The sequence below is a fragment of the Hyperolius riggenbachi genome, chromosome 10, assembly GCF_040937935.1.
Source record: "Hyperolius riggenbachi isolate aHypRig1 chromosome 10, aHypRig1.pri, whole genome shotgun sequence".
Taxonomy (NCBI): domain Eukaryota; kingdom Metazoa; phylum Chordata; class Amphibia; order Anura; family Hyperoliidae; genus Hyperolius; species Hyperolius riggenbachi.
The window spans coordinates 218908431-218936338 of record NC_090655.1 but is presented as its reverse complement, the minus strand read 5'-3'; the positions used below and the strand labels follow the sequence as shown (position 1 = coordinate 218936338).

At 44.4% G+C, this 27908-nt stretch overlaps 1 protein-coding gene across 2 annotated transcripts; it reads left to right on the top strand.

Annotated features, from left to right (window-relative positions):
• The first annotated feature begins 136 nt into the window (after positions 1–136).
• On the top strand, positions 137–27908 carry LOC137534521 (zinc finger protein 665-like). Of its 2 annotated transcripts, XM_068256057.1 has the most exons (4): positions 137–206; positions 360–480; positions 1417–2028; positions 24628–27908. In XM_068256057.1, the coding sequence occupies exons 3-4, from the start codon at positions 1452–1454 to the stop codon at positions 26313–26315; spliced, it is 2265 nt and encodes a 754-aa protein (XP_068112158.1). In that variant the 5' UTR covers positions 137–206; positions 360–480; positions 1417–1451; the 3' UTR covers positions 26316–27908. The 2 variants fall into 2 exon arrangements, with proteins under 2 accessions (XP_068112158.1, XP_068112157.1); XM_068256056.1 differs by lacking the exon at positions 137–206 and having other exon boundaries at positions 235–480.

Sequence of the window (27908 nt, the reverse complement as noted above, 5' to 3'; positions counted from 1 at the left end):
TTCAATAAAACAACTGGACGCCGAAGATAAACAGCAAATTTGCTACAATAAAATGGCTTTCGCTGCTTATTTAGAAGTAAATACCGAAGTTGGAAGAGGGGTGGAGCCTTATTGAATCAACCAGTCATAGTGCTGGGCGTCACCACTGTAACCATGTTTAAAAGCTGTGGAACGCATCAATGGAAGCGCAGGGCCACTCGCCGGAAGTGAGCTGGGAAGGGCTGGAATTGTTGAATAACGATAATAAGAACAACAATAACAACTATAATAATAATTATCATCGAATGCTGAGTGCAGGTGATTAGTGAGGCTGCAGTAAGCCTATTAACCACAAGATGGCAATCTCATATCTCCCCCAGGTGGAACGCACAGACAGGAAGTAATGAAGCCAAAGACAGGAAGTGGTATAAAACAGGAAGAAAGTCACGTAACACAGCAGGAGAAGTAGCATTAAGTGGATAGCAAACGTTGTTGGAACAGGTAATTGTGCGATTCTTGTTATACATTGAGCAGAGTAGAGGTCGGGTGGACATACTTTTTTTTTGCAGAGGAGGTCATAGTACACCTGTCACTATCCTGATCACCCCCTTGATGGTATTGCCATACAATTGTGATTTGTTTGCCAGTTTTCTAGTGCCCTCCTCCTACATATGCAATAGATTACGGTTGGCATCTCACGTTTCTAGTAATAATTCAGTTCTGCCGCATCACAGAGATAAGAGAAGATGTGTATTGCATATGGCCATCTCCCTCTAGTGCTGGCTGGCAATTTCCCACTGCATAGCCTCTTTTGCCCCTAGCATTGCCATATTACCCCACAGTGTAGCCATATGCACTTCACAATATAGTCTAGCTAGGGTATAGAGCCAAGTAACAAGGGGCATGACTGGTAGGACAGATAGAGAAGATGGAGGCTGCTGCTGGAGAGCGGTTGTGTGGCCTCTGCTGCTTGGGTCTTGGAATTGACACAGTCTCAGCCGGGAGGTTTTTGTTATGGCTATTGGAGGGTTTGGGGTTAGTATATGATGGACAGCTGGGCTCAGGTATGGTCAGTATATCGAGCTGCAGTCCCATCTGCCCAGTTCATCAGGTGCCAGAGCCATAGGTAATGGTAATTTATAGCTAATTAGCTGCAGGCCTCTGCTCCGATCTTCCTCTGTCTCCAGCTGTTCTCTCTTCATATCCTCAGCCATCCACTGCTGCCGGCACTGCTGTAACCTCCCAGGAATGTGTGCATGGAGAGGAGGAGAGAAGCACCAGATGATGATCAGGGCACACTGGAAGAGAGGACTGTGGTACTGAATGTGCAGGATACCACAGCTTATGGGATATTATCAAAGTCTGAAAATGATGTTCTTTTCTGTTCTCTGTTTAATAATGCTAATATATTCCATATATAATGGTAATTTATTTCAGAACTAAGCTTTAAGCTCAAAGTACAAGAGCCGTACATGAGGAGAGATCAGCAGTCTATGGAGGAGGCTGACATGTTTGGGACAATTGAAGAAGAGATGCATGTGAGAAGTGATCAGCAATCTACGGAGGAGGGTGATATGATGAGAACAATTAAAGAGGAGGAAGAAGAGACATATGTGAGGAGTGATCATCTGTCCATGGAGGAAGGTGACAAGATGAGGTCAATTAAAGAGGAAGAAAAAGATACATCTGTGAGGAGTGTTGAGGAGCCCGTGGAAGAGGGTGATGTGATGAGGTCAATTAAAGAGGAGGAAGAGGAAGTGACAGATGTGAGTGGTGATGAGCTTCCTGCAGAGGAGGGTGACATGATGGGAACAATTAAATATGAAGAAAAGACAGATCTGAGTAGCGATGAGCTGCCTGCGGAGGAGGGTGACATGATGAGGACAATTAAAGAGGAAGAAGAAGAAACTTGTGCGATGAGTTATCAGCAGTCTACTCAAGAGGAACACATGATGGGAACAATTAAAGAGGAAGAGACATATGTGAGGTGTGACCAGCAGTCTATGGAGCAGGGTGACATGATGAGGACAACTGTAAAGCGCAGAAGAGGTGAGTAATCAACATTAAAGAGCAACTGAAGCGAGAGGGATATGGTGGCTGCCACATGTATTTCGTTTTAAGCAATACCAGTTGCCCGGCTATCCTGCTGAGCCTCTGCCTGTAATACAGGGAATACACGGGCCGATCCGGCAGAACCCCAGCTGCATCCCTGCTCGTCCGCGCGGATCGATTACCGCTTGTCCCCGCTGGCGCTCCTTATTAGCTGCTCGATTCCCTGCCATTGTCTGCCAGCGGGGGTCGAGCAGCGTGATTGGACCAGCTGAATATTATCAGCTGGCCGGATCAGCTGCTCGATACACGGTACAGAAACTTACCGTGTATCGCCAGCATTAGACATAGATCCTGAACAAGCATGCAGCAGATCGGGGCCATATGCAATTCGAGTTTTCTACTAGGTGATATTTTAAAACTTGTCAATAAAATGCCTTTTTAAACTACCAACAAGCAAAAAAATACTAAACATTTTGATAGTACTTTGTACTTCCTTATTGATACTTTTTTTCCATTGCTAAAAAGTTTTTTTTTTTTTAAACAAAGATGACATTTTTTTCTCCTAGGAGAAAACTCAGGTGAATTGCATATGGCCTCAGGTGTTTCTGACATTCTTGTCAGATCTGACTTTAATAGCTGCATACTTGTTTCTGGTATTATTCAAACACTACGACAGCCAACTAGATTGGCAGGGCTGCCAGGCAACTGGTATTGTTTAAGGCTGGTTTCACAGTGGGACGTTACAGGCGCACGTTAGAGCAGCCTGTAACGCAGCCCACCGCACAGCAATGATAAATCAATGGGCTGTTCACAGTGCCCACGTTGCATTACTTAGTAACTCTGCGCCATAAGACAACGTACTGCATGCAGTACTTTATAAGCGGCTGAGCCGCGTTAGACTGCTTGCACATGCTCAGTAATGTTGGGGAGGAGCGGAGAGCAGCCAGGCACATGGCTAATTAATATTCACTGCACTCAGTGACGTGCAGTGTTTACTCCCTGGAGCGGCCGCTCTGTGCGGCGATTGGCCGGGCGGGACCACGTGATGCCGCATGCGTCCAAGAGTACGCATCACGGCATCACGGACGCCAGAGTGAGCTGCACAACGCGGCTCACTCCGACGTCCACATCAGAGAGCACCAGGCGTTGCGTTAGGGGCACGTTATGTGCCCTATAACGTCCCCTAAACGCAACGTCCTGGTGTGTAAGTAGCCTTAAAGGAAGTAAATAATGGAGCCTCCATATTCTTCTCACTTCAGTTGTCTTTTAAATATTGAATATCTTTTCATTTATTATGACTGTGTCACTACTCACATACTGGCCTGGTTCATGGTTATCCTATGTACTCATGTTAGATGTTTGTTATCTTAAGCTATCATTCTTGATGGTGTTTGGGGACAGCTTTCTATCAATAATAGTACAGACACCCTGATAGTTTTGGACTACCCTATTCTGTGGAGAGGGGGAGGTGATGATTCAGTGAAACATACCCTGCTAAATCTCAGAGTAAAAATACAATGATAATCAGGCAAAGACTTTCCCCTTACCTTCGGAAGTAGTTTCGAGGAGACCCAAAGGCTTCCTCAACATATTAGTCTACATGCTAAAAATGGGTCCCAGGTGGGGGAACAAGGGGATGGAAAGAGAACCGGGAAGGCCCTATTGCAGCGAAGGCTAACCTTGGCACTCCAGCTGTGGTGGAACTACAAGTCCCATGAGGCATTGCAATACTCTTGACAGCTCTAAGCATAACTCAGGGAGGCAGAGGCATGATTGGATTTGTAGTTTTGTCACAGCTGGAGTGCCAAGGTTAGCCATCACTGCCCTATAGGATCCAGAGCCTTCCCTCTTATTAGGTGAGTATATAACATTTTTGTTTTTGGTGGGCACATTTATCCTTTAAGTCATTCTGCCAACTAGATCTTTATGGGGCTGTATAATCACTAGCAGGCCTCAAATAGCTATATATTTGGGAGAGCGTTTTCCAAAGATCTACTTTCTTTATCACATAAAACCTCAAATTGGGAAATATCTCTGAACTCCTGCTTCTTACCCTGTTGTGTTAATAAAATGTCAGAATTGGATTAGGCTCCACATATTGATACTGGGACATTGGATTTGCTCAGAGATATCTGTGAGTGTATTTCCTTTCCCCACCCACAATAAATGCCCTTGTCTGAACGGGTACCTGTCCTTTCCAGTATGCATATTTTTTCTTATTACATCTTGGCAGAAAATCAAGATTGTTGAAGATTGGTATTAAAGGAGAAGGTTTATTTATTTAAGTATTTATATAGCACCAACATATTACGCAACGCTGTACAGAGTATATTGTCTGTCACTAGCTGTCCCTCAGAGGGGCTCACAATCTAGTCCCTACCATAGTCATATGTCTATGTATGTATTGTGTAGTGCATGTATCGTGTAAGTATAGTCTAGGGCCAATTTTTAGGGGGAAGCCAATTAACTTATCTGTATGTTTTTGGGATGTGGAAGGAAACCGGAGTGCCCAGTGCAAACTCCTTGCAGATGGTGGCGAAATAGCCATCTTTCATCTGTATTTATATCAGATTCATAGCGTGGGATGGAATAATAAACTAGAAGGATGTGGGCTTTTAAAAGACTGCATTGCCAGGGAATATAGTACAAAGGTGTATCCAACATACTCTGTTCAATCAAGACCCAGTATTCAAACCAAGAGTTACAGTGCTAATTGACAACCCTATTCAGTACCGCCATTGTATAAGAAAGTCTTGGATCTGCAATAAAGGTCGACTGATTTAGACCTGCGGTATCACCTGTTTGATCCACCTCAGATTAGGTTACACACATCAGGAAAGTTGCATAAACCATAAATAAATGGCATAACAGGCTAAGAGAGATTCCCTTGAACAGGAAGCGGATGGCATGATGACTGGAGGAATACGGAGCTGAAGATTTGAGGAGAGAGAGAACACAGGGACACAGAGAGCCCAATATAGTGTAGTATGTATGGACACAATGGAGGAGTGATGAAAGATAAATATAGGATACTCACAAACCAGGGTTACCTCTCAGGCAACCACTGTAACGGCAGGTGGGAAGATTACACCCAGTGCTGCTCGGATACCATTTTTCACTATCTGGAACTAATTTGGATCCGGATACCCCTGTATCCGATCCGGGACAGATATCTAGATAAAAAAAATTCCAATCCGGGTTGGATATCCAACCCCAGTATCCGGGCGGATTCGGATATCTGGATAGAAAAAAATGGAAGTGTCCTTTAAATTGCTTTAAAAAGGGTTTTTAGGGTCATTGAGGCATGTATCATCATTATTTTGCAAAGGGGAACACTAATTGATGATCTGTGGACTTAAAATCCCCCCCCCTCCCCCCAAAAAATGGCTGTCAATTAACATCAGGCCTAGGTTCCAGACAGTGGTCGTGCAGCCCACTATGGCTATCATTCATAAAGCGTTCCCGCATGCGGAAATGCTAAAAACAGCCGACTTTACCGAGCACTGAGCAAAATGTGTATTCATAAAGGCTGTTTCCGCATGCGAAGCTGACTTTCCCGAGCAGAGCGATAAATTACCGCATTGTGCGGTGATTCTATGCGAAAATGTTACAAAATGTAAATTCATAAAAATTAACGCAAGCGGTATGCGGACGGGGATTACCGCTCCCCTGGATGTAGCGATAAGCATGCGGAGTACATGTAAGTGAATGAGACACACCTCCCAAGCAGCAGCAGAGAGAACACCGCACGGAGGGACTCGGCCAGCTTCTCCTGTTTCCGCATGCCTACCGACAGCCTAACGCTAGCCTACAGGGGGATATCTCCGCACTCCTATCGCAACTAGAAACATTTTTATGAATGACCACCCAGAAGGCTGAAATACCGACAGCGGTATTTTCCTGCACAGATTTTTGTAACCGACAACACATTTATGAATGATAGCCATTGTGTACAAAGTGCAAACGCGTGCCAAGTGCAAACTGTCACGTGCAAAGTGCAAACATGTGCAAAGTGCCACGTGCAAAGAACTTTGCACGTGGCACTTTGCACGTGGCAGGCAGTAGCTGGCCTGGTGTGTGCACAGCACACACAGACACATAGCAGCTGCAGCAGCACTGCAGCACACACTCTAAATGTCACACTATGACATCAATCAAGCTAATGAACAATGTAACTATAGTGTAGTGATAGTGAAGGGGTTACTAGCCACAATACTAGCCACAACGAAGGACAATCAGAAACGATTATGTTTCAAGGTATGATACAGGAAAATGTTTTATTTATATACTCCACAACTTCACAACGCGTTTCGTAGGCGTGACCCCACTTCCTCAGGCAATTCAAAAAGGAGCATACAGCATTAGAAGTCCAGGTCTGCATTAAGTGCCTCTGTGGCGCTTAAAGTGGTCTAACACCCAGCATTTCAACTTTGCTTTAAAAGATTGCTTACAAAATAGAAAAATAAAAGCGCTCGCTTCACACTAGTGATATCGGTGGAGACTAAGACTATACAGTCAATAGTCCACAATTATCATTTGCCAGGTGCTGCAATTAATTCTCTGGGTTATGGCCAGCAGTAAAACGTCATTAGATGGATGAAATTTTATGCTGAGAGCGCAATTACCATCTAATGATTAAAAGATTGCTTACAGCTTAGGAACTATTATGCCAGATTTTTTTTTTTTTTTAGCAGAAATTCACTGAATGGGTTAAAAATGACATTTTAGTGTTGCATTTAGCTAGAAATCCGTGTCCATGCTGAGGTTTAGATACAAATGTATCTATTCACAATGTAAATAAACAAACACCTCTCTGAGAGAGCACAGAGGGCTTCCCAGACAGGCTTTTCAGAGGTCTATTTGCATTAACCCATTCAGTGAATTTCTGCTTAAAGAGAACCAGAGATGAAGCACCCTCATGTATTTTATTACATTTATCAGTGGGAACATGACAGTAAACACCTACCCTGCTTTTAGTTTCATTGTTATCTGCTTAATTAGTCTATTAGCAGCTGTGATAAGAATCCACCGACTATTCAGTCGAGGTTTGACCTGGAATCATTATAGCTGAGTCACTCTTCTGTGAAGTGTTTTCAAGCCCAAGCCTTCCCCTCTCCTGGCTTAGATTTCCTGCTTTGCATACTGAGAGCTGTGATGACTGGGAGGGGCTGCTCTGCTGAGAGAGAAGCTCTGTGGCTGCAATATGATCTCTGTGTGCACTAGATACTGATAATAACGGCAGTTTCATTCCTATGAGAGACACTTCCTACAGGCAGTACATCATACCAAAATGAAAGCACACAGCAGCCTTTCTCATATAGCCTAGATAGCAGCCTAGTCTCATATAGCCTAGACAGCACATCCAGAACTCATATAACCCGGAAGGAGAAGGGATATGAGCCGGCAGCCATATTTGATTTTTCCTGGAGCAATAATGGATAAAAAACACTAAAAAAGGCACACCAGAGCGGCAAAATTATCAGGTAGAGCATTTATTCTTTACAAGCTATCAACTGATATGTTTATTTTGTGTGAAACGTTCATCTCTGGTTCCCTTTAAAAGAAAATCTGGCATAATAGTTCCTAAGCTGTAAGCAAACCTTTACAGTAAGGCTGGTTTTACACTGCTAACAGGCGAATGTGTTGCGGTGTGATGCAAGGGTCACATAGCACTACAATGTAAAAAAACAGCCTTTGGGGATTTCCACATTAATACGCGATAATTCCCAGTCTGGCAGCAGGACAAGCAGGAAGTGAGGCTCTCTAGCACTTCCTGTGGCTAAAGAAAGGTATTGAGCGAAAGTGTATTGGTAAAATATGCGTGCATGCGCGCCGCAGTGCTAATGCATGAATCCTTAAAAATGTACACGCGCCATACACTTGCATGACTTCTGGTCCTCCGGATGTCACCTCGCAAAGTGACTGTAACGTAGGTATGTGTTCGCGTCGGGGTTGCAGCCATTATGTCACTTTTGCCACATCGCGTTGGTGTGAAAGGCCCCATAGACTTTCACTGGTGTAGTGTGGGCCTGCAGTAAAAACAGGCCAACGCAATGCCTCACTGTGAAAGGGGCCTTAGGCTCCAGAGCAACATCAGGTAGGCAATGAAGAACCATAATATTTAAATCGTCAGGTACATTCCATATCTAGGGCTCAGAGTCCTATATTCGAGGAAAACTAAATAATTACCCACACGTGTAAAGGGAGTGTGATGTCACCATTCTGTTAATGGCACTATTGCTTGTGCATTCTAGTGCATTCTGTTAAGATGGCACTATTGCCCAAAATACTCCAAAATACTGTACCACTTTAGATTGCACCCAATCTGGGTTCCACCCTACTTTTTGAGAGTGTTGCAATCTAAGATTAATATATTTATATGGGGTACCTCTAGAACCCATGTGCTTTAAGCTACCTTTTAGGTACATCAACAAGCTGGAGGTTTAGGCTTTCCTAACTTTCGTTAACATGGTAACATCAGCCAGCCCCGTTTCTATGGGTGTGCAAAGCGTGCAATCGCCTGGGACACCGGATTGAGCGGCAGGGGGAGCGGGCATAGCTAGTTATAACTCACCTTCCACCACCAATCCCCCACAGCCTCAGTCTCCTTCCTCCCAGGTGTCATCGCGTTGCTAACAGCGTCCTCTGTGATGACGTGGGCGCATGTCATCATGGGGGCGCTATTACCAATGCGACGGACGCCAGGAAAGGAAGGAGACTGAGGCTGCGGAAATAAGTTATAACTAGCTATGCCCGCTTCCCCTGCTGCTGTGGGGCACCTACCTGTCTAACCTTTACGGCGGACACCTGCCTATCGAACCTATACTGCAGTCACCTACCTATCTAACCTATACTCTAGGCACCTGCCTATCTAACCTATACTCTAGGCACCTGCCTATCTAACCTATACTCTAGGCACCTGCCTATCTAACCTATACTCTAGGCACCTGCCTATCTAACCTATACTGCAGGCACCTGCCTATCTAACCTATACTGCAGGCACCTGCCTATCTAACCTATACTGCAGGCACCTGCCTATCTAACCTATACTGTAGGCACCTGCCTATCTAACCTATACTGTAGGCACCTGCCTATCTAACCTATACTGTAGGCACCTGCCTATCTAACCTATACTGTAGGCACCTGCCTATCTAACCTATACTGTAGGCACCTGCCTATCTAACCTATACTGTAGGCACCTGCCTATCTAACCTATACTGTAGGCACCTGCCTATCTAACCTATACTGTAGGCACCTGCCTATCTAACCTATACTGTAGGCACCTGCCTATCTAACCTATACTGTAGGCACCTGCCTATCTAACCTATACTGTAGGCACCTGCCTATCTAACCTATACTGTAGGCACCTGCCTATCTAACCTATACTCTAGGCACCTGCCTATCTAACCTATACTCTAGGCACCTGCCTATCTAACCTATACTGCAGGCACCTGCCTATCTAACCTATACTGCAGGCACCTGCCTATCTAACCTATACTGCAGGCACCTGCCTATCTAACCTATACTGCAGGCACCTGCCTATCTAACCTATACTGCAGGCACCTGCCTATCTAACCTATACTGCAGGCACCTGCCTATCTAACCTATACTGCAGGCACCTGCCTATCTAACCTATACTGCAGGCACCTGCCTATCTAACCTATACTGCAGGCACCTGCCTATCTAACCTATACTGCAGGCACCTGCCTATCTAACCTATACTGCAGGCACCTGCCTATCTAACCTATACTGCAGGCACCTGCCTATCTAACCTATACTGCAGGCACCTGCCTCTCTAACCTATACTGCAGGCACCTGCCTCTCTAACCCATACTAGTGGCAACTATACAGTCTACCCTATACAGGAGGCACCTGTCAGGAATATAGCAGCTAGTTATGATGCTGATGATGTTAAAGATAATACAGGAACATATTTCTTTCATTTTTCTGGCTGTATCACATGGGTATGTCAGCCAGTCTGGCTTTGAAGGTATTGGCAGCTAGCTTCATGGACTGTTAATGTGATTGTTGTGTGTTTGTGTGTGTGTGTGTGTGTGTGTGTGTGTGTGTGTGTGTGTGTGTGTGTGTGTGTGTGTGAATAGACCTACATTAGCATACCTTTCCTCTGGACAGCCAGGTAATTAGGTTCCCTTTTGTCTGGCATCCTGCAAATGTGGTAAATTGCTTTGATCTTTTGTATTAATGTAGACAGCTGCCTGTGGGTCAAAACACTATCTGACTAAGTGAGTCTGCCAAGTTCAAAGTGGACAGGAATGTTTGAAATTTACATGACAGCCAGGAAGCTTCACCCAAAATACAATCTTTTGATGTAGGTACTAGACGATAGTTTTACCCCAAACTTCACAAGCTAAAACAGGAACGATTTGAAGTTGCACGCGTTAAACAGGAAATTGGTTATTCCTGGACCTGGACATTGGGGTGGCCTCGGGCCACCAAATTTGCTATAAAACAGCAGCTAAGATAGTCACCACTTGTAGTCTTTGGAGATAGCACAGCGCTAGGACTAACCTGGTTCCTGACCAGAAAGTGCGTTCTCCCGCAAACAACGCTCAGATCGATACGCTGGTATGTTTATTTCCCTGTTACTTTTGCAATTTGTCAGGTGTGTATCTTTTTAACTTGTATCATTGTAATTTTTACTTTGCTTTCGTAAATATTTTGTATATATTATTTTCTGCATTGTTCCACTTTTTTTCCTGGAATATTAAATCGTTATTTAATAAGTTTGACTTCTGCTGTTCTAAACTAAAACTCCTAGCCTAGAAGAGACTGAAGTGTAACTGTGTATAAGTCCATGCCTGATTGTATGATTGAGCAACCCTACCGTATAAGATTGTAATTGCATTGTGTGCATGGGGCACGTCTGCGCTCGACAGCAGAGTGGGAAGTCCCGGAGTGGCTAACAGTATCGTTCGGAACGACTGTTAGTGGTTTTGCTTCACTACAGTGTAAGATTGCAATTGTGCGTGTGTGTGGGGGCGTTTGTCATACGTTGGCCTAAAGCGCGCAGCTGACCCAACGTACGAAAACGGCAGTGCGAGTAACTTGACAGCAGAGTGGAAGTGTCTAGCAACAGCTAGTGGTGGCAGTGAGAAGTGTTCTGAGGGGTCACAGCCTTGTTTTGGCTTTACTAAGGCTGCTTCCCCTCTCGATCTGGTCAAACCCACAGTCGGAAACCGGATACGCAGGCGCGCCGGTCCCTGACAGCACCTACATAGCTAACCTATGCTGCGGGCACCCGATCGTTGCTCCACGGGGGGGGGGGGGGGGGGGCGTTTGGGGTGTATTTTTAGCCTAGAAACTGCTGTCATCAGATCTTTACAGAGGTCAACACATGTCTTAATGGTCTCTTTTTGATATTTTCACAGCTGCTCCACAATCGGTGCAGTGTCCCATCTGGCTTCTTCCGAGGCACAGGCCGCCCCTCCTGGGTAAAATTTACAAACATTGTCTCCATGTTTGGGACTCTTTCAGACACTCCCAGATGTTAATATCCCCTTTGTTTCCTATGTTACCCATTCTTGACAATCCTCTTTCTTTGCTGGCATATGATAGCCCAACATCCTTTGACTGGTGGACTTCTAAGAAGTTGTTTGTGGTTTACCATTAAATTGGGGTCTCCAAAGTAGTCAGTTGGGACTTTCTTCAGGATAAATATCAGATCCCAAGTGCAGAATATTTCTGTTACCTCCAGATGAGGCATTGGGTGTGTAATTTGCTGGCAAATCAACAGGTTATTCCCCTAACCCTCTCTTGTTTTGAAAGAGCCTGGGGATCAATGTTTGATCAGCAACTTGTATTTATCTTTCAACAAACCTATTAACACTTTCTCTCATACCTACTGTATGTTAAAAGGTGAGAATTGAATGTGCACGGGTCCAGATCTTCTGAAGATTGGTTGATGGCATGGAACACCATCCACCATATTTCTATAAATTTTAGGCTAATTGAGTCTTCTTTGAAGGTTAGGATGCGGTGGTGCTGGGTGACGGCACATTAGGGGGGTACGGGTTTGTGAAGGGCGACCTCTTGCATACATTTTTGTCATGCTCAGTGTTCTCACTTAGACTATGTAGTTTTCACTGGTAAACTACTAGCCGGTAGACTGCCTAGCTGTCACTGGTAGGGGTTAACTTTCTATGATTATATGCTGATGGTTGTTTGCCCGTTATAGGCCTCTGTGGTTTGGGTCATTCATTATTTTTTTTTTTTTCTTACTTCTTTCTTTCCTTGTTTTTCTGTTCTATTTTTGTTTCCTCTTCTCTTCTTTTCCTTTCTGCTTTCCCTCTTTTCTTCATCTTTTCAACCTTTCTATCTCCACTGACACTTTCCCTTCCTTATTCAAACAAGCTATCGTTACACCACTTATCAAAAAACCCTCTCTTGACACAGCATCTCTATCCAATTACCGTCCTGTCTGATCAAGCTGGCTCAGGATGGCGTAATTACCATGCAGCTGTGTGGGAATTTGCAGGCCTGCATCCATTGGCTGATGCCGACATAAGTGTCTGCCTCCCATTTCAGACCCAGCCCGACATAGCGTTCAGCTCTCTGAGTTGTCGTTGGGTCCATGCTGTGAAAGTTGTTTTTGTAAAATTTGTATAATGCCTTGCTCTGTATTTTCATGTCTGCTAGACGTTTGCTGAACTGCGGAGGTCAGTAAAGCCCTTCTGATCCTGATAGTTTGGATTCTGCCAGCACCATGTTGGTGACTGGTAGTATTCCTTCTTACCTTGTTCTTGAGGACGAACTATAGCAGCGGTTGCCATTAGTTACGCTTCTACCTGTTAGTCTTGTCTATCTTAGTGTGAATGTTGCCGTCGCTGAAGCAGCGACTAGATTAGCTACGCATTCCGTCTGTCTGTCTGTTGTCTGTCTTGTTAATTGTCTTTACCTGTGCTTTAGCTAGTGAGTTATTTGAGAGCTACAATTTATATATTGCGCATAAGCATGATATATATGTACTCTAGTCAGTCAGTATTGTATTATTGTATATTGTTTTGTGTTCCGACCCTTGCCTGCCTCTTGACTACGGATTTGCCTAGCTCTTCTGTATTATTGCCATCTGATCTATCGTGTATGATCCAAGCCTGTTACCGACTACGTCTGTTGTGTATTTAATTGCATAGTATCTAGCTTGATAGGCGACCCGGAGCTGCAGTTACTCTGCGCAATCTTGCTCCCTTGTTCATTACCAGTAATGCTCGGATACCCCTTAATCACGGATCCGAATGCGGCCGTTTTTATTGGAGCCTCATCCGGATTGACCCGTGATCACGTCCCGTATATTTTGACGCGAAACCGTCTCTACCCGTATTTTTCCCATGTTCACTAATAAAAAAAATCCGCAATGACAGGCCGGGACCCGTATTGTTTATGTGTAATACTGTGCCCGTATGCGTAAAAATGTACGGGTTTATAGATCATTTTGCGCCTGCGCATGCGTACCTGTAATCCACACATATAAAAATTTACGTGTGTACATGCGTATCGTAGTAATATAATCACTCACTGAATGCGCATGTGTAAATGCCACTCGTACACGTAAAAACGTACGTGTACGTATGTGTGCCGGGCATGTGTAGAACTGCCTGGAAGTTTGAGCAGAGAAGCAAGCAAGTGCCCCAGGACTTACAGGATTGACTGCTGGATGCAACTATAGCTCCCAAAATGTTATTGTATAAGCTTTACACATTACAGGTTTTTTTTTTTTGTAAAATGTATAATCATTGTATCAATCAGGTTAACCTATTTTCCCCATTCTTTCCACAGTTTCTCTAGCTTCTCACTTACAATTGAGAAGAGAAGTTAGGAGGCTGAGGCAAAGGCTGAGGAGGCTGGAACGGGGAGTGCCAGTGCGGGACTTCCAGATCATGCAACAGCAGGTTCTGGAGTTGATGGAGATATCTGCGCGGCATGAGGAACAAATCGCCCAACTTTTAAGGGCACAGGCAGCAGATTTTTTGTTTTGTACATAGTTATTTTTTTATTGGTGTTGTGGCATCATAAATGCTTTGCTGTATACCTCTGTTGTACCGAGTGGTTATTTCTGTCAACGTTGCTCTTCTATCAGCTTGAATCAGTTGGCCCATTCTCCTGACCTCTAGCATCAACAAGGCATTTTCGCCCCCACAGAACTGCCGCATACTGGATGTTTTTCCCTTTTCACACCATTCTTTGTAAACCCTAGAAATGATTGTGCGTAAAAATCCCAGTTACTGAGCAGATTGTGAAATACTCAGACCGGCCCGTCTGGCACCAAAGTGGACCAGAACTCAGAGATCCACTCTGCTGTAAAAGATACATAATAGTATAATAACCTTTAAAGTGGTATTGTCACCATGAAAATAAAGTTTCAACAACAACAGGTCTGAGCGTATTGATGCTAATCCTGCATTCAAAAGTTTCAAAACTTTTTCTGCTGTTATGGTGTGGGGTTATCACATACATTAGGAGCACTGGCCCTTTAATAGCCATTGCCATTCAGTTGCATGCGGGGGGTTCTTTTTATCCAATATATTCCTCCTCTTCAATTTATTTCCCTGCCTAGCTGCTTACCTCAAACACCTCTGTAGTGTTCATTTGTTGTGTTTTACAAGCAAGTCTGAGGTGACTGTGCAGTTCCTAGTATAGACCTCAGTGGGTGTGTCTGAAGACTCTGGGAGGAGGGCAGCTAATGAATACACAATAAGCAAGAGAAGGGAGGGGGAAAACAAGAGTCAGGGAGGAGGATATGATGTCAGCTGCATTAGCTTGGCAAAATGGCCACTGCCTTATTTATATCTATTTATTTATATAGCGCCGACATATTACGCTTGTCACTAACTTGAATAGGACTTTCTGCTTTTCCTTTATAAAATTCACAGGAATCATTACGTGGATAGCACAATACATCTGTTATGTAAGTAGAAGTAGTATTTATCTACTTAAATATGTGTTTTTTTTTATTTCTAGGCTAGCATGGGTGTCGCTTGTTCTTTAACCTTTTCGGGACCGGCCACCTACCCCCCCTTAAGGACCAGGCATTTTGCGCGGAAAGGGGGTGCGCGCGTTTGGGGGGTCAGGCGGCCGGATCCCGTCTGTGGCTGCCTGGCATTGTGTCCCCCCTTGGTTGCCTGGGCCCCCCCCCTTCTGCCAGCAGCCTTCACTTACCTTCCAGGCTCCAGCGATGAGCCGCACGGGACCCTCTTCTCCGGCCGGCATCTCCGTTCTGTCTGACGAGCAGTTCCGGGTCGCGGCTTGATGACGTCATCAAGCCGGGACCCGGCGCTGACGTCAGATGAAGCTGAGATGCCGGCCAGAGCGGAGGGGGGCGCCGATCGTCGCTGGAACGGCAGGGAGGTGAGTGGATCCTCTTCTTTCCCCCCCTGCCGCCGCAGCTGTCAAACAGATCACTACGATCCGACGGCGATCGTAGTGATCGTGTGATCAGCAGCCATACGCGATGGCTGCTGATCACTCGGGGAAGATGTCGGCTGTCATATGACAGCTTAATCTCCCCCTCCGGGTGCGCACGATCGCGTCGGGAGCGGAAATTGCGGGCCGGCGTAGATTCTACACCGCATCAGGCTAGAACAGCCACAAGTGCGGCGTAGAATCTAATGCACGCGGTCCCGAAAAGGTTAAACAAAAAAAAAAGTATCGTTGTTACAGCTGATACAAATCCTAAAATAAATCTGCACAGTTTGTACTTCCTGTTTCATGGAAGCAGCCATATTGTTTACAGCCTATGCTTTGAAATGCGAATCATTAGTTTAGCGATCAAGCCCTATATGTTGCAATAATGCATTTCTTTTTAGTACTCTTGTAAAGTCCCCATTATCTAGAACTCAGGCAACCTGAAGTCTAAAAAAAAAAAACTGGCATGCCTAATCGGTTGAATGCTGGGAATACCGTACTTGAGTGTTTTTTCTGCAGATTTACTGGCTAATTGATTTACCAATCATTTTTCCAATCAATTTCGATTACCTTCTATCAGGAAATTGATCAGAAAAATGATCAAAATCAGATCAGATATGCCGAAATTTATCTATCGAATCGATAGATACATTTCGGCATATCCAATCTGATTTTGATCATTTTTCTGATCAATTAAAATGATTGAAAAAATGATTGAAAAATCAGTCGACCAGTAAATTTGCAGAAAAAATTATCCATATATTCCCAGCAAAAGGGGACATTTGCGGGGGGGGGGGGATTTAGGCTGGTTTGTAGGCATAAAAATACTTACCTAGCCAGTAGCCACTAGCCAGACTTGAGTAGGAGAAAATGCGGCAGAAGGGAGAACTGTGGCACCTTTGACGGTACCACAGCATGGTTGTAATTCTGCCCAAAAAAATTGAGGAGGAATCTGTGTGTAGAGTAGACCCTGGCGGTGTCCGGCGGTAACACAGACTTGAGTAGAAGAAAATGTTCAGCAAGCATTAGCAGCATATGTGAGGCCATTGGACCTGTCACCTGACAGGTGGAACCACAGGCAAAAAAAAATCTAAAGATATTCCATATACAAGGAAACAAAAAAGTAATAATATTCTCTCAGGTGTGCCACAACACCTACGTAGACTTTATACTAATAATAGGATATATGTAGCAAAAAACTGAAGAAACTTGAGTTTATATGCAAAAATACAAAAGATTTTTATTGAAGACAAGACTTGTGCAAAAATATTTATAAAAACTATCCATCAGGAAACATTTTCCATAGCAGAGAACGGCAAAAATGCATCGGTTGTTAACATCAAGATTAGTGCAGTTGTGCAAATTGAGGCGACAACGTCGACTTGTGGTTTCGGGATTGACCCTTCATCACTCAGGCCTCCACAAATAGAGACAAATCTATATAGTTAACAACACATGTTCTTAAAGCGGACCCAAACCAAACATTTTTTTTATTAAAAATATTTAGTTGCACCACACATACAAAGATAAATAAATACTCCTTCAAACTTATGAGCATTTCAGTGCATGCTTTTCACCCTTCTCTTTTTATAGCTAGGGTTATACTGGGGGCAGCCATTAGCAATTCCTCCATTGCCAGACACCATCTACTACACCAGTTTGCCGGGAAAATCCCGGCAATTTGAAAGGAAGGGAGGGGTTCCTCCAATTAATGTAAAATATTTTATATTTGTCATCGTGCAGCTGAAAAAAGGCTGCTATTTATTATTATAATTTAGAAAATAGATTTTATTTCTGAAATCTTGTATTTTTAGTTTGGGTCCACTTTAATAAACATCTGGACAACATGAAGCCAGGTATAACTTCTCATCCAATTTTCAAACACGGGAACCGCACAAGGCAGGAGCTGGAGAAGAATGGCCATTATACCTCACCTAGCAGTAGCCAGTGAATGGCCATTCTTCTCCAGCTCCTGCCTTGTGCCGTGTTAATGTGTTGTTAACTATACAGATTTGTCTCCAATTGCGGAGGCCTGATGAAGGGTCTATCCCGAAACAACAAGTCGACGTTGTCGCCTCAATTTGCACAACTGCACTAATCTTGATGTTAACAACCGATGCATTTTTGCCGTTCTCTGCTATGGAAAATGATTCCTGACGGATAGTTTTTATAAATATTTTTGCACAAGTCTTGTCTTCAATAAAAATTGTTTGTATTTTTGCATATAAACTCCAAGTTTCTTCAGTTTTTTGCTACATATAGCCTATTATTAGTATAAAAAAAAAATCTAAAGTACCAAGACAATATTAAGAGTTGGTAACTTTAAGTCAGGCACAATTTAAATTCCCAGGCAGGCAGACACTTTATTTCCCCCTGTCGCTGACAGGAGGGGCCAGGAACTCACCTTCCACCCAAGCCTGGTTCATTTTGAGGAAGGTGAGTTTGTCCACAGAGTCGGTGGACAGCCGAGAGCGCTTCTCGGTGACCACGCCACCAGCCACACTGAAGCATCTCTCGGAGAGGACACTGGAAGGGGGGCAGGCCAGGACTTCGAGGGCATACTGGGCAAGCTCCCTCCAGATCGACAGTCTCCTGACCCATGACTTTGGCAGACCCTGTTGAGCGACAATTTTGGGCGTACAAGCAAGCCTCTGCCTCCTAGAAACTTGCATGCAGTTTCCAGCAGCTCTTCCATCCCTGGGTAGGTGCGCAGGAAGCGCTGCACCACCAAATTGAGGACGTGAGCCAAGCAGGGGATATGCTCCAGTTCTCCAAAGCGAAGGGCGGCCAGCAGGTTGGACCCTTGTCTGACATCACCTACCCCACTTTTAGTCCTCTGGGGGTCAGCCAACTCTCCTCCTGCTCCTTGAGGGTCTCGAGGATGTATTTTCCGGTCAGCTTCTCCTTCCCCAGGCTGACCAATTTTAGGAGTGCTTGGCACTGCTGAGACGGGCTTGCTTGCGGAGTGTGGAAGGAATGGGATCCAAGGAGCCTGTTGCATCCCCCTTCAATGCGCGTGGTGGCACCACCAGCTGGCCTACTGCTGCAGGGTTCTCACCCACTTCCATCAATGTCACCCAGTGGGCGGTAATGGACAGGTACCGGCCTGTCCCAAATCTGCTGCTCCAGGAATCCACTGTAATGTGGACCCGCTCGCCCACGGCGTGGTCGAGCGAACAGGCTACATTTTCCACCACAAAAGCGTGCAGTGTTGGGATCGCTGTTCTTGAAAAATGTCAGCTGGGGATTTCCCATTCTGGGATCCCAAATTGGAGCAAGTAGTTTGGAACACATGGCCTGGGCCAGCAGGCCATTCAGCTTCCGGATGCGCCAGTTTCTAGGAGGCAGAGGCTTGCTTGTACGCCCAAAATTGTCGCTCAACAGGGTCTGCTGAATCCCTGCCGGGGAGGAGTGAGCAGTGGAAGGAGGAGAGGAGAACAATGAGGACTGGCTGGCCTCACCAGCTTATATCTGTGGCATGAGCTGACGAGACCGCACTGGAATGAGAGGAGGTTCTTTTTTGAGGTTGACGATGACCATGAGGAAGGGATGATGCTGCTGCTCCTCCTGAATGCTGCACGGTGGGTCTTCCGCTCTCACCAACCCCTTTTAGTTCCTTCAGCCTCCTAAACACATCACAATCCCGTTTGTGCTTCCTCTCCAGGTGGGTCTGGAGGAATGAGGTACCCATCTTAGAAGGGTTTCTCCCACAACTCAAGATTTTTTTGCAGGTGTTACACACTGCAAAGTTAAGAAAAAGTGGGGGGAAGGCTGCCCATCCCTAGACACATGCTGCAATGGAATGATTTAATCGCACAGGCATACACCGCCTCTATTAGACTGAAAAATGCATACCCTGCATCCAAAACAATGCTAACATTTATTACGCTAGGAGGAACTTTAGCTTCCAGTATGGTTTGTATGCAAAGTATACAGTACTAGACACTTGCGCCACGGTGAGGCAGACCTCCGGGCAAGTGACCTAACCAAAATTTAAAACCTTGGGAGCAGCAAAGCAAAAAAAAAACGTATAACTTACATTTTGTTGGAGAGCGAGGAGAACGCCAGTGCATACCACTAAGGCTGCATCTGAAATGACCACCAGCTCAGTGTGCAGCACCTATATAGACTCTGCACACTTCGCATTCAATTCAGATGCAAATCATATGCAAATCTACTACTACTTATTATGCAAACAGGAAACTCAGAAGGAGGGGCTGATAGTTATACAGTTACAAAGTTAAGAAAAAGTGGGGGGAAGGCTGCGCATCCCTAGACACATGCTGCAATGGAATGGTTTAATCGCACAGGCATACACTGCCTCTATTAGACTGAACTCTTAACTTTGTAACTGTATAACTATCAGGTTAGCTGCTCCCAGCCCCTCCTTCTGAGTTTCCTGTTTGTATCATTTCAGATGCAGCCTTAGTAGTATGCGCTGGCGTTCTCCTCGCTCTCCAACAAAATGTAAGTTACACACTGCAAAGCTGTCGTCTCTGGGCAACACATGAAAATAATTCCAGATGAGGGATGTGAACTTCCCCTTCTGGCTTGACGAGGGTGCGGCAGCTCTCCCTCTGGGTGAGAGTTGCGTGGTGGTGGTGCTGCTGCTTCTGATGGTGGTGCCAGCTGAAGCAGCGGGCTGTGGCTCCTGCCTTCCACGCCCACTTCTGGACCTGCTCGTGCCTGACATGTGGCGAATCTGGCGATGCCCTTGCTCCTGTGGCTCATCCTCTGAGCTGCTTTCAGAGACCACCTCAGGCACATAAGGTGAATGTTCCTCGTCGTCGACACCTGAAAACTCATCTCCTGACCCCCCCAACACCTCTTCCGCAATAACCCCAGACCTCTCCTCCTTGTCATCACAATATTCTGCTTGTTCTCGCCCAAGCACAACATCCTGCACAACAGGCACCATCATCGCATCATCATTTAAGACATCCATCAAAACGTTCTCACTCTCCGGACTCAAGGGTGGAATGCTGTCGACCAGGGAGGGCTGATCATCACTGACTGCTGGCGGGGTGGATATAACAGCAAGCAGGGGGCGTTGGCTGCTGCTGGGAGTGCTGGTCACATCAGAGGTCTGGGAACTAATGGACTCCTGCTCATCCATTGTCATCATCTGCATCACTGCCTCTCCAGAATGGCCCCACGGTGCTGAAGATGGATGCCATCATCATCGGCGTCTGCTGCTCCATCCCCTTGTGCCCTATAGCTGAGCACACTCGGCAATGCCACTCCCTCTCTTCTTGGGTCGCCCTTGTAATAAATCAAGCCTCTCACCAGATTGTCTTGCTAACCAGAAGCACTAGTTTCGTCCAATGACTCATCAGGGGCTGGATGAGTCATTGGACAAAACTAGTAGGGCGGTGCCAGGCAGAGTGAGGAGACGCCAGGACGAGCTCAGGAGGGTTTTATATGCGCATGAGAAGTTTTTACATTGTAAGTGCACTACTTGTAACAGCTTTGAATAAAAACGGATTTACACTATGTCAGGCCTGTTTTGAGTCATAGGCATGTGGGGAGTAATAAACCTGGAATATATGGATTGTGGAAATCTGAATCTACTGGCTGGGCCAGAAGCGTTTATTGCTGATTTTCATTTGATCAGCCATATTATCTGTTTTTTTTATATACGGATCCTATATGGACATTCTAGGGATTGCATGAAAATATGTAAACTGAGTTTATACTAGATGTGAGATATTGTTGAGCGCTCTGTATATTACCCCAACTTCATTAAGTAACAACTTTTACAGCACAGAAATCTGTGTGCAGTGCCTGCATGCAATAAGCACAACCGCAGACACTAGCAGCACAGTACACTCTAAACTACACTGACAATAAACCACTGGCTAGTGGCTACTGGCTAGCTAAATACAGTACAGTATAGAAATCAGTGTGCAATTTGTGCACAGTGCCTGCCTGGCCTGCACTACTAAGCACCCAACAGCAGACACTAGCAGCACAGTACACTCTGAACTACACTGGCTAGCTAAATACAAGCAATAACAGCAGTATAACAGCACAGAAATTAGCTAAAACGCTGTATTTGTAACACTAACTGCCCTTGCTTTGTGACATAAATGGCCTGAGATGCTCTCACAGTTACTCAGTCTCAGCAAGGACAGAGTTTCCCATGATGGCCGCCGGGTTTTATACAGGAGGGGAGGGCATAGCCTCCCCTCCTGTGATTGGTTGCTCTAGCCTACGCTAGGGGCCTCTGATTGGCCCAGTGACATAATCTCTAAATTTTCCCGATCACGGCCGTGATTACGGGTCGTGATCCGGATATTTTTACGCAACCTGTGACCCATCCAGATCACGGCCCGTGATGTGTAAAAATGGCCGTGAATCACGCGGACCCGTGATCACGACCACCCGTGATAGCACCACTGTTCATTACTCCTATATACATCTGTGTAGCCTCTTCCATTACCCAGCTACATAGTCTGGAGCATACACACTGAATCAGAAAGTATGCCTCCCCAGCATTACACTGACACTGTCCTCACTAAAGTTGCTGATGATGTACTGGTAACTTGTTTCAAAGGCCAGTTCTCCATTCTAATACTCCTCGACCATTTCTCTCCTTTGACATGGTTGATCATGTTCTGCTCCTCCAGACGCTGTCATCTTTAGGAATCAAGGCCGAGCACATTCCTGGATTTCCTCTTATCTGTCTGGACACTCTTACACTGTCTCCTTCTCTAACACTAATTCCTCCCTATGCCTACAGTCTGTTGGTGTACCTTAAGGTTCGGTTCTTGGGCCAATTCTTTTCTCAATTTGCACTCATGGCCTGGGACAACTAATTCGCTATTTTGGTTTCCAGTATCACTTCTATGCGGATGACACCCAAATCTATCTCTCAGCCCCTGGCCTGTCCTCACTACTATCTAGAGTCTCTGACTGTCTATGTGCCGTTTCTGCATTCATGTCCTCCCGCGTCCTCAAACTCAACATGAGTAAAACAGAAATTGTAATTTTTCCACCATCGCTATCTACACCTCCACCAATTGCAACCATAACTGTAGACAACACCCCAATAACCTCGACCACTAAGGCCCGCTGCTTGGGGGCTATACTTGACTCAGAGCTCTCCTTTAACCCTCACATTGCCTCATTAATTACAGCCTGCAATTTCCAGCTCAAAAATATATTCCGTATTTGTCCCTTCCTTACACAAGAGGCCACCAAAATGCTTGTACACGCCTTAATCATCTCCCACCTAGACTACTGCAACACCCTGCTCTGTGGTCTACCAAAGAAAGGCTGGCACCTCTCCAATCTCTTCTAAACTCAGCTTCCCGCCTCATTCACCTCTCCACTCACTCCTATGATGCAGCTCCACTGTGCCGTTCCCTCTACTGGCTGACTATTACCCAGAGGATCCAGTTCAAACTCCTGACTCTAAAACACAAAGCCCTTCACGAGCTGTCCCCTCCATACATCTCCTCACTAATCTCTAGGTACTGTCCATCCCGCAACCTTCCAAGAAATTCTCCCAACCTCTAAGCTGATCACCTCCTCTCATGCTCTATCCAGGACTTCACACGAGCATCAACCCTCATCTGGAACTCTCTTCCACAGCCTGTATGTCATGCTCCAAACCTGGACATCTTCAAGCGCACTCTTAGCTTATAACATTTTACAGCCCCTATTTACATATCTGTTCACAATGTAATCAGATGCAAAGGCTCACTGCCTCAATCATCTGCCCCCTCCCCTCATGTCTCCTAACCTCGTGTGTCCTCCCACTACCCTTTAGATTGTAAGCTCACAAAGGCAGGGTCATCCTCCTAATGTTTACTGTTTTTGTTGCAATACTTGTGCTGCTTGAGACTCTGCTGTATGTTTTTTGGTTGTACCTATGTTCCCCTTGTCATCTTCTTGTGCTTTGTAAAGCACTGCGGAATATGCTGGCGCTATATAAATAATAATAATAATCTTTTGGGGTCACAGGTAATGGGAGAGAGAGAGGGTTTGGTGTTGTGGTTCTGTACAGGGTCACAACAGCCAAGCTGGTGGATCCTCTCTGGCTGTTTTTGCATGTCAGTTCATCATGATTTCAGTTCTTGTGTTGTGATGGAATTTTATATCAGCCTCTGTAATTCAAGAGTCATGATGTCCTGCTAAGTTGTTAACATTGAACCTTCTTCTTTTGCTTTGGTTTGTATTGTTTTCGAAATTCCTCAATACAATTGTTTGAAATGGAAAAACTGATCAGTGTAAAAACTGATCTGTTTTTACGTAGATCAGGTTTTAATAGGCATCCGTTTTTGATCTGTTCCGTTGCATCAACGCGATGCGTGCTGAACGGATACTATTGATTAACATAGGATCCATTCACCTCCATTAGGATATGGTTCGTTTAGCTCAGTGAAACGGAATGTTTTTAGTGCCAGTATAAATCGGGCATTGAAACAAGTATACAGTTGTAATTAGAATGTGTCAATGAAACAATATTGCTCTACAACAGGCATGGGCAAACTTGGCCCTCCAGCTGTTAAGGAACTACAATTCCCACAATGCATTGCAGGAGTCTGACAGCCACAGTCATGACTCATAAAGGCAAATGCATTGTGGGACTGGTAGTTCCGTAACAGCTGGAGGGCCGAGTTTGCCCATGCCTGCTCTACAAACATCAGATTTCTTGCTATAAGTACATATATAGAGCTGTTGTCACAAGAGTAAAACATTGCTTCCGTTGTCTCATCACGCCGTACAATTTACTGCATTCTTATGTATGGCTAATGCTTTAGCTGTAGGGATGGCCAGTGAGATGCAAAGAACTCTGACTTGTATGTAAATATAATGCAAATTGTATGCAGATAATCACATGCCTCAGGAAATGCATTTGATTGGCTGAATTCCAAGCTGCGTAAAAGTTGCATGCAAGGCAAAGTTATGGTCATGTGATTGGCCGCCTGTAGTGAGCACAACCTTCTGCAGTTCCCTGTCAGGCTCATAACTAGTGATGGTCAGTGACATGCCAATAACTCTAAGATGGTACAAATGATATACTAATTATATTCAAAGCTGGTCCATTTACAAACTGTATAAGCTTTGCATCAACTTGGAATTACCAGCAGCTCACTGACTATCCCTGATGACAATTGTTCCTCCCCCAGAATTCTCTAACAGGAAGTGATGATGTTTCTCTATTTGCAGTGCGGAGTCCCGACATCAGGAACCTTTCAGAGACTCGTCTCTCTGTATCCACTGACTGTACGATGGATGATGATGTCACTAGACAAGAGTCTCCTGCAGATATCCTGGTTACCCCAAATATTCCCCCTTACATCCATCACCTTTCTAACCCTGAGGGTCCTCATACCCAGAAGAGCTCTCCTACTGGTAGAGGGTCTTATTCCTGTTCTATGTGTGGTAAATGTTTTGTTTGGAAATCACAACTTCTCACACATGAGAGATATCACACTGGTGAGAAGCCTTATTCATGTGCTGAGTGTGGGAAATGTTTTGGTTCGAAATCACATCTTGTCAGTCATGAGAGATCTCACACTGGTGAGAAGCCTTATTCTTGTGCTGAGTGTGGGAAATATTTTGGTTCTAAATCACAGCTTGTCAGTCATGAGAGATCTCACACTGGTGAGAAGTGCTATTCATGTGCTGAGTGTGGGAAATGTTTTGAATATAAAGCAACACTTGTCAGACATGAGAGATCTCACACTGGTGAGAAGCCCTTTTCATGTACCGAATGTGGGAAATGTTTTATAGATAAAAGCAGCCTTAAAATACACAAGCAATTTCACATTGGTGAGAAGCCCCATTTATGTACTGAGTGTGGGAAGTGTTTTGTTTTAAAACCACTGCTTGTAAGACATCAGAGAACACACACCGGTGAGAAGCCCTTTTCATGTGCTGAGTGTGGGAAATGTTTTATAGATAAAAGCAGCCTTAAAATACACAAGCAATTTCACATTGGTGAGAAGCCCCATTTATGTACTGAGTGTGGGAAATGTTTTGTTTTAAAATCACAGCTTGTCAGACATCAGAGATCACACACCGGTGAGAAGCCCTATTCATGTGCTGAGTGTGGGAAATGTTTTGGACATAAGAAAACCCTGGTTATTCATAAGAGGTCACACACTGGTGAGAATCCATATTCATGTAGTGAGTGTAAGAAATGTTTTAGACATAAAAGAAGCCTTATTTCACATGAGAAATCTCACACTGGTGAGAAGTCCAATTTATGTGCTGAGTGTGGGAAATGCTTTAGAGATAAAAGAAGCCTCGTTACACATGAGAGATCTCATACTGGTGAAAATCCATATTCATGTACTGAGTGTGGGAAAGGTTTTTTACACAAAAAAAGCTTTGTTGCACATGAGAGATCTCACGCTGATAAAACCATTTCCCACACTAAGCAAAAAAAAGGGGGTTATTCATGTGCTGAGTGTGGGAAATGGCTTAGAGATAAAAGAAGCCTTGTTACACATGAGAGCTTTCACACTGGTGAATATCCATATTCATGTACTGAGTGTGGGAAAGGTTTTCGAGATAAAAGAAGCCTTGTTGCACATGAGAACTCCCACACTGGTGAGAATCCATATCCATATTCTTGTAGTGAGTGTGGGAAAAGTTTTTTACATAAAAGAAGCTTTGTTGCACATGAGAGATCTCACGCTGATAAAACCATTTCCGACACTAAGCAAAAAAAAGGGGGTTATTCATGTTCTGAGTGTGGGAAATGGCTTAGAGATAAAAGAAGCCTTGTTACACATGAGAGCTTTCACACTGGTGAATATCCATATTCATGTACTGAGTGTGGGAAAGGTTTTCGAGATAAAAGAAGCCTTGTTACACATGAGAGATCTCACACTGTTGAAAAGTTTTAATCTTGTTCTGAGTGTGGGAAATATTTTAGTGGAGATTTCACACTGTTGAGAAGCCATATTTATTTGCTGAGTGTGGGAAATATTTTTGGATTGAATAACTGCCTGTTAGAAAACTGTGTAGAGAGTGGGAAATTTATCGGCCATAAGTGTTCTTTTACAATGATTGTTTTATGTTTTTGCAAAGTGGAAGCATTTTTACACAGATAATAAACAGATGAAAATGAAATGAAAAAGACAGGATACAACTGGAGGCCAATATGGTTTAAATGTTCAGGACAGACCTATATGAGTACCACTTTTGTTGGTGTGGGGAGATGACCTCCCCACTCAGCGTTAAAGTTCAATGTTCCCAGCTCCCAACTGAAAAAGAATGTGTTGTGTTTATGACAAAATTTGAACCCTCCACCTCACAGGAGTAAAACTTTTAGACTGATAAAGGACCAAGGTGAACAGAAAATTCACAAGATAGTGTAAAAGGAAGGTAAGTGAGTCTTACCTTCAATAAGATGCTAGACGAATAGTTCAGACTTTTAATCACAATTGCTCTATGACAACGCATTTCACGGGTCGCAGCCACTGCCTCGGGTTATTAAAAAGTGTTGTGTCCGCAGTGTATATGAGCTATGAGTGTTGTCCCTGTTCAATTATGATTAACAATCTGAACTATTCGTCCACCATATTATTGAACATAGGTTCAACACTTACCTTCCTTTTACACAATTTTTTATTATTTTATGTTCATTTTGGGCACCTCCTAGTCCTTTATCAGTCCATTTTCAAACAGAATCCCAAGGACTCTTTCATGCTACGCAGTGCATTGGTTTGTAAACTCAAGTCCCTAAACTGAGGTGATGTGATGAGATAAACATGGCTACATATAGTATTAAGCCTAATTGAAACTTGCCTGTGTTCGCTTTTTATATTTTCCATTGCAAGGGTTAATAAACAAGATGCTTTATCTATGCAGATGAGGCAGGGTATGCAGCCCCATGCAGCCAAGGCTCTCCTGAAGAGTAAATAAAAGCCAAAACATTTTGATCTGGATTCAAGTGAACCTACAGACTAAAAATCTACTCAGCAGCGCTGAAAAGGCTTGGTGTTTCTTATACAGTTTCACAGCATCAGAACTTTGTTTTTCTTACCCAAGCCTCATTTTTAGCTGCACAGAAGCTAAGCTCCACCCCATCACAGAAATCTGCCTGAGCATTTTTCCCCTGATGCTGTGCAAAGCATGATGGGATTTCTGATGTTGTTGTTCTTGTTGCCTAGTGCGCGCAGCTGGGAGAGGTGATCAGGACACAGGACAGTTGGAGCTGTGTCTTATGCTCCCTGTCACCTCCTTTCAACCAAAAAAGATGGCTGCCCCATGAAATCACAAACCTTTTCCTTTTCTTTTAAAACAGGGTGGGTAAGAGATTATATTGCCTATCTATTTTAATTAACATAACTAATGTAACTTAATGACAGTATATTTGTTTAGGCTGACGTTCCTCTTTAACAAAACTCCTGATAACAAGACAGCAATAAAAAGGCAATTTATTTGTTAGGTTTTTTTGTCAGCTGACAAACCAGTTTTTTCTTTGTCACACTGAC

Bases quoted from the DNA above. Each gene is read 5' to 3' on its own strand.
- LOC137534521 (XM_068256057.1), top strand. From the start codon at position 1,452: ATGAGGAGAGATCAGCAGTCTATGGAGGAGGCTGACATGTTTGGGACA. The intron at 2,029-24,627 runs GTGAGTAATCAA...CTCTATTTGCAG, and splicing joins AACTGTAAAGCGCAGAAGAG to TGCGGAGTCCCGACATCAGG.